The following is a 6,681-nucleotide window of genomic DNA, read 5'->3' on the forward strand; positions in this document are numbered from 1 at the left end:
GTCTCAAAAAAAGGCTGGTGGGGAGGCTGCTCAGGGCTACCCTGCAAAGAAGGGCTAGTCCATCTCCCTCAAGCTTGTACTTCTAATCCTCGTCATGCCTGGTTCCTTCCTGCAGTGATTGAGACCAGGGCCATGGGGGCCTGACAGGTTGCGACATCTGGCATACGTCGACAGGATTCAGTAGGACACAACAGGACACCAGGGATGTGGACCAAAGGGGAAAGGGACACCCAGAAGTAGGTGAAGTCTTTGGTAGACAGTGGGATGAAGTCCAAAGGTAAAACTCCACTCAGGGCAAGTGGGACCTCATGGCCAATCTAGAAGCAAGGGAACCTTGCCGAAATAAGTCAGGTTTTTTTTAACTGCTTTTATTTCAAACTATTTGCAGAAAAACAGTATAATTCAATTCTATGTCATGGGAGCACTTTGCCAGCTTGGTTAGACCTGTGGTGCACTAAGGAAATTAAACCTGACCAATGGATGATGATGGAGAATAATTAGACTAAGAGTTAAATCATCTTTGTGCTAGGGAACTCCATTTGAAAAAAGAGTCTGGAATCAGTTAGCAAGATTCTGCTGGGAAAGCAGTTTAAGCAGGAAAAACTCCGCTTTGTGAAGGGTGGTACCCCTCGAGGGATCACGAATAACAGCCTTTGAGAGGAATTGTGAAGTGCAGACCAGTAGTCCTTGAGTAACAGTCTTTTGAGATCTGTGAAGGGTGGACTTAGGACCACGAGTAGCAAAGCCTTTGGAATAGCGAGAGAAAAATCCTTGCTTGCAAAGATTGCAGAGAAAAGTGTTATCTTTTGTTTGTCCATTAAAGTTCCCGTAGTTAAAGAAATAGTAAATTCTCTCAGCTGAGATTTTCTCAGTTTGTTTTCTCAACTTAAAAAGACCTTTGAGGGAATTAGCATTACAATCACGGCTAATAGTTTACATTTGTATTGGGCTTCTCCTTTAAAGAGTCCATACCTGGAATTCAGAACTTTGTCAATTACCATACTTTGCCTAGCAAGAAAAGGGCTAGATAACAGGAAGAACTGTCCTTAACCCATTAAATATTATTTTGTTTGTATATAAAAAGAGGAAAGGTAGCAGCCCGTAAAGCTTAATAGTCCTAAGTATATGCTCACTAGAGTTCTTTTCACTCTCAGAGTGGAAGCCTGGTTATGTACTACAATGGGATCGAGGTTTCGCTCATATTATTACAGAAAATCAAGAGAAGCAATGGTTACCTGCCCGCTGGATTAAGCTTCAACATGAGCAGAAAACCTTGCCAGCACCTTAACAAATTTGTCTTCACTAACTTTTCTTATATTCACAGGGCCTTAGCCTAGGTAATTTCATAATAGAGAAACCCTGGATCAATCCCCTCTGTGGGAACTCTAGCTTCCTCTCCCATATCACCATCCATTCTCAGCAGGAAGCAGTTAAGAGTGGTCATCGTCCTTTTTCCCTAAGAGGCAGTTGGAACTTCTATGCAGAGTGGGAAGATTGATACAGGATTTCATTATTTTGGGCTGTATACCTTGGAAGGTTATGACAACAAAGACCTCGCACAGCAGGTGTTGAGGTAATGGTTATTCTGGTATCGGCCAAGGTAAGAAAATTTCACTTGTTGGATTTATATCTGTTTCAGCTGATCTTAAAGTTATACCACTCTTTGGAAAGGGTCTGAGTTTGGTACAGCCCTTTCCCCACCTAACATAACTTCGGGTGGTGGTTAATACTTCCCATGAAGGCGTCATGAACCCTATGGGATTAGTTGAGTGGCGATTAGCACAAAGGGGAATATATTTTCCCCTATGCCTAGTTTGGCTAAGATAAGTTTCCTTTATAACCGGATTAGCTCCATTGGTGTATTTTTGTTATACTTATATACCCTTTTGTTTCTTTTACTTAGCAGGAAGGAAAGCTCCTTGGTGAGGAGAACGGCTGAAATAACCAACAACAGATTTTCTCCCTTGCCTAGCCAGAAATGTCTTTAATACACTAGAGGGGGGGAAATGTAAGGGACGCCAAGAGTAAGACAACCTCTAAGCAAGATGATCTGCAGCTGAGGGGTGGACCCTTGGGTCATTCATCCACAGGTGCTCTTTGTGGAGAAAGAGCCAGAGCCTTCAGCACGTAGTCATTTATTAATTACTCCCCCCACCTGTGTTGTACAGTCTCAATAAAAGGCTGGTGCAGAGGTTGCTCAGGGCTACCCTGCAAAGAAGGGCTAGTCCATCTCCCTCAAGCTTGCATTCTGATCCTCGTCATGCCTGGTTCCTTACTGCGGTGATCGAGACCAGGGCCATGGGGCAATGGGTTGCGACACCCATGACCTGTCATGGCCTGCATTTTCCAGATATGCAAATACCCTGCTCATTCCTGAATAAATTTTTATTTTTAGAAATCTTCTCTTATTTAGGTTGCCAAAGGTGAATCACCTCCCAACACTGTCTCTCTTAAGGTCATAAACATACAGGTAGGTACACCTCATAAACAAACGGGTACACCTCAGATGACACAGAGTGATTCCGCCATCACCATAAAGCAAGTATCACCATAAAGCAAGCCACATGAACTTTTTGGTTTGCCAGTATATATTTATACCATGCTGTAGTCCAATAGCATTATGGACTAAAAACATAATAGCATTATGCCTAAAAACATGATATACTTTAAAAAATTATTTGCCAAAATTATGGTAACATTTTACTACACCCTCAGCAAGTCATAATCATTCTATTGGTGGAGGGTCTCACCTCTATGCTGATGGCTGCTGACTCAGCAGGATGGTGTGGTAGTGGCACAATCATAGGTCCTGATACCCTCAAACTCTTGGTCTGAAACAATCCTTCTACCTTGGCCTCCCAAAAGCTGAGATGAGGCTCAGCACCTGTGGCACAGTGGTTAAGGTGCTGGCCACGTACACCAAGGGTGGCGGGTTTGAACCCGACCCGGGCCAGCTAAACAACTGCAACAAAAAAATAGCCTGGTGTTGTGGTGGACCCCTATAGTCCCAGCCACTTGGGAGGCTGAGGCAAGAGAATTGCTTAAGCCCAAGACTTTGAGGTTGCTGTGAGCTGTGACGCCATGGCACTCTACCAAGGGCAAAATAGTGAGACTCTGTCTCAAAGAAAAAGAAAAGATTTCTCAACAGTGGGCTTAAAATATTCAGTAAGCTGAATATTTTACTATGCTGTAAATCAGAGGTCCTCAAACTTTTTAAAAGGGGGCCAGTTCACTGTCCCTCAGACCGTTGGAGGGCTGGACTGTGGGCCCTGGGACGAGTCAGCTGCTAAGTAGGACAGGCAGTGGCAGCAAAAACACCTAGCGGCCGGATAAATGTCCTAGGCGGGCTGCATGTGGCCCTTGGGCCACAGTTTGAGGACACCTGCTGCAAATAGATGTGCTGTCAACAAGCCTTTGTTGTTCCATTTCTAGAGTACAAGCAGAGATTTATAATAGCATAAGTCTTAAGGGCCCTAGAACTTTCAGAGTAATAAATGTGCACGAGCTTCAACTTACAGTCACCAGCTATATTATCCCCTACCAAGAACATCAGCCTGTCCTTTGAAGCCGGGCATTGACTTCTCTTCACTAGATACAAATGTCCTGAATGGCATCTTCTTCTGGTACTGTAAAAGGCTGTTCTGCTTACATGGAAACCTATGGTTGAGTATAGCCACCTTCACCAATGATCTTCAGAATAACTTGCTGTAGCTATCATATTACCACCCGCTGCCTCACCTTGCACTTTGTTATGGAGATGGCTTCTTTCCCTCAGCCTCATGAACCTACCTCTGTCAGGTTCTAACTTTTTTTCTCCAGCTTCCTCACCTCCCCCAGCCTTCACAGAATTAAAGAGAGTTGGGGACTTGCTCTGCATTAGGCTCTGGCTTAAGGGAAAGTTGTGACTAGTTTGATGTACCCAGACTACTCAAACTTTCTCTACATCAGCAATAAGGTATGTGTGTCCCTTTCTTATCATTCATGTATTCTCTGGAGTAGCACCTTTAATTTTCTTCAAGAACATTTCCTTGCATTCACAACTTGGCTGACTTGTTCAAGAAGCTTACCTCAGCTTTCAGCAGGCCTTCCTCACAAATGTGACTCATTTCTAGCTTTTGATAAAGTGGCATGTAACTTTCTCTCACTTGAAACATTTAAGAGCCCATTAATTGGCTTAATTTCAATACTGTTGTGCCTCAGGGAATAGGGAGGCCTGAGATGCAGGAGAGAGTTGGGGGAATGACAGGTCAGCAAAGCAGTAAGAACATACTCATTTATCAATTAAGTTCACTGCCTTACATGAGCAAAGTTCCTGGCACCCCAAAACAATCAACAACAGTAACATCAAAGACTACTGGTCTCAGAGCACCATGACAGATACAATAAAAGTTTGCAATGTTGCCAGAACTACCAAAATGTGAAACAGAGACACAAAGTACATGCTGTTGGTAAAATAATGCCACTAGATTAGACTACACAGGGTTGCCACAAACCTTTGAATTGTAAAAAAGCATGGTATTGGGCTGGGCGAGGGCTCATGCCCATAATCCTAGCACTCTGGGAGGCTGAGGCAGGTGGACTGCCTGAGCTCACAGGTTCGAGGCCAGCCTGAGCCAGAAAGAGACCTCATCTCTAAAAAACAGCTGCGCACTGTAGTGGGCACCTGTAGTCCCAGTTACTTGGGAAGCTGAGGCAAGAGAATCACTTGAGCCCAAGAGCTACAGGTTGCTGTGAACTCTGACACCACGGTACTCTAACAAAGTGACACACTATTTCAAAAATAAATAAATAAATAAAAGTGCCACTCTGTGAAGTGCCACAAAGTGAAGCACAATAAAAGGAGACATAACATCCTACGTTAGAGGATGCTAGGTGGCGAGCATTATTTGAACATTTATAGTAGGCCCTCTGTATCCACAGGTTCTGTATCCATGGATTTAATCAACCTTAAATCAAAAACAATTCAGAAAGACATAAAAATGATAATGCAATGATAAAAAATAATACAAGTAAAAAAGTACAGTATAGCTACTATAATGGCATTTACACTGTATTAGGAATTGTAATTAACCCAGAGATGGTTTAAAGGATGGGGAAGATGTACCCAGGTTACATGTAAACATACCAGTATCCATGGGGGAGTTTTGATGCCAATGCCCTGCAGATACTGGGAGAAGGGCAGCTGTGTTTCAATGAGCCTGTGTTTGCAAGGCTTTGGTTTGTTCAAGCCAAGCATCAACTCCTGTTGTGTAGTGTCACCAATACAGTTTAGGAAATGGAGCTAAAAGTAGGTGGAAATGTGTATTTGCCACCTACTTTTAACATATTCACTATTTTAGCTTATTTTTAACTTTTTTCCAAAACTATTTTCAATCTAGTCACGACAAAAATAGCAGCTAACTTTATTGAGTTATGTACTGGGCACCCTGCTAAGCACTTCACCCACAGTATCAACTTCAATCTTTGCACATGAGGAAACTAAGAGGTTAAGAGAGGAAGCCAAGGTCAAAGAGCTAATAAGCAGAGGCACTGTCCAGGTAAGGTTACCATCTTGTCTCCACCAATCAGGTTTCCAGCACTGTCAAATGCAAGGGTATCCCAAAACTTCTCACAGCAACTCTTCCAAGTGAGAATTCATAATGAAAGGATAGAGTGCTAAGCGTTCCTTGGTTCTCATTTTTCTCTTTGCTTTCCACAGATAATAAAAACAATCACCGGCTAGGAAAACAGTAAGGTTATCTGAACACTACAGGTGGCACTGTTCAAAAGCCCTGTTCTTTAGTTAGACACGAAACCAAAATCTGACCTTTCACCTCAATCTCATCACAATGAGCTTTTCCCCTTTTAAAGCAAACACTCCCTCTCCCCGTATTCAGGTTTTCCTCCCCTACCTCGCACTGCAAGTTCGCAGGCCAGAATTCGGAGTCCTCTAAATGACAAAAACAATCAAGAAAAAAACCACCAAAAATACCCAAAACAAAACCTCTCAAAGATAAATTTAATCATTTAAGTACTTTAAATAACATAGTGCTAGCATTGTCTTTTTTTCTTGGGGGTTTCCCGTTACAGTTTACACTTCAGAGAGAGAGCTCCGCATTACGACTTCCAGCCGGCCGGAACCAACTCACTGGCCCCCGAACAGAAACACGCCCGCAGGCCCGCGGCCCGAGCTGGAACTCGCAGGCAGGCCGCGCCGCGGGCCGGCTCCACGTCGGGGCGCCGGGCGGACCCAGACCGTGCCGGGCTCCGGGCTCCGAGCTCCGCCGGACCGAGCAGGGACGCGGCAGAGTTGCCTCGGGCCCCACAAACTCACGTTTGTACTCGGCCATCAGCCTCTTGAGCGCCGTCCCCGCCATGGCCTGGCAACAGCAGCGCACAGCAGCCTCGACTCATCAGCGCTGGTCCCTCCCGCCCCAACGCCGGGGACCACTTCCGGGTCGCCGCCGCGCGCACAGAAGTGCCTCCGGGGCGTGGTGCGGGGCGCGTCTGTGCATGCGCCGTTGCCGGCAGGCTGACAACAGGAGAGCAGCTGAGGCCGCGGGCCCGGCTCTGTGCTGGCGCCCGGCTCTTATTCGCTCGGGGTTGGCGCCGTCCCAGCAACTCCGGAGCCCCCAGGGCCCGCATCTTGTGGAGGCTTTGCGCCCGGCGAGTGTGTCCGCCCACTGCCCCTGGGCGGGTACG

At 45.5% G+C, this 6,681-nt stretch overlaps 1 protein-coding gene across 1 annotated transcript in view; it reads right to left on the reverse strand.

Annotated features, from left to right (window-relative positions):
• Positions 1–6,433, reverse strand: part of UBE2G2 (ubiquitin conjugating enzyme E2 G2) — a 49,253-nt gene extending 42,820 nt beyond the window's left edge. Inside the window, exon 1 of the mRNA XM_023518110.1 lies at positions 6,314–6,433. Within this exon, the coding sequence (XP_023373878.1) occupies positions 6,314–6,356 (43 nt within the window). The 5' untranslated portion in view covers positions 6,357–6,433. The remainder of the gene's footprint in view (positions 1–6,313) is intronic.
• Between the last annotated feature and the right edge of the window lie 248 nt (positions 6,434–6,681).

The sequence above is a fragment of the Otolemur garnettii genome, unplaced genomic scaffold, assembly GCF_000181295.1.
Source record: "Otolemur garnettii isolate 467f Iridium unplaced genomic scaffold, OtoGar3 scaffold00128, whole genome shotgun sequence".
NCBI classification, from domain to species: domain Eukaryota; kingdom Metazoa; phylum Chordata; class Mammalia; order Primates; family Galagidae; genus Otolemur; species Otolemur garnettii.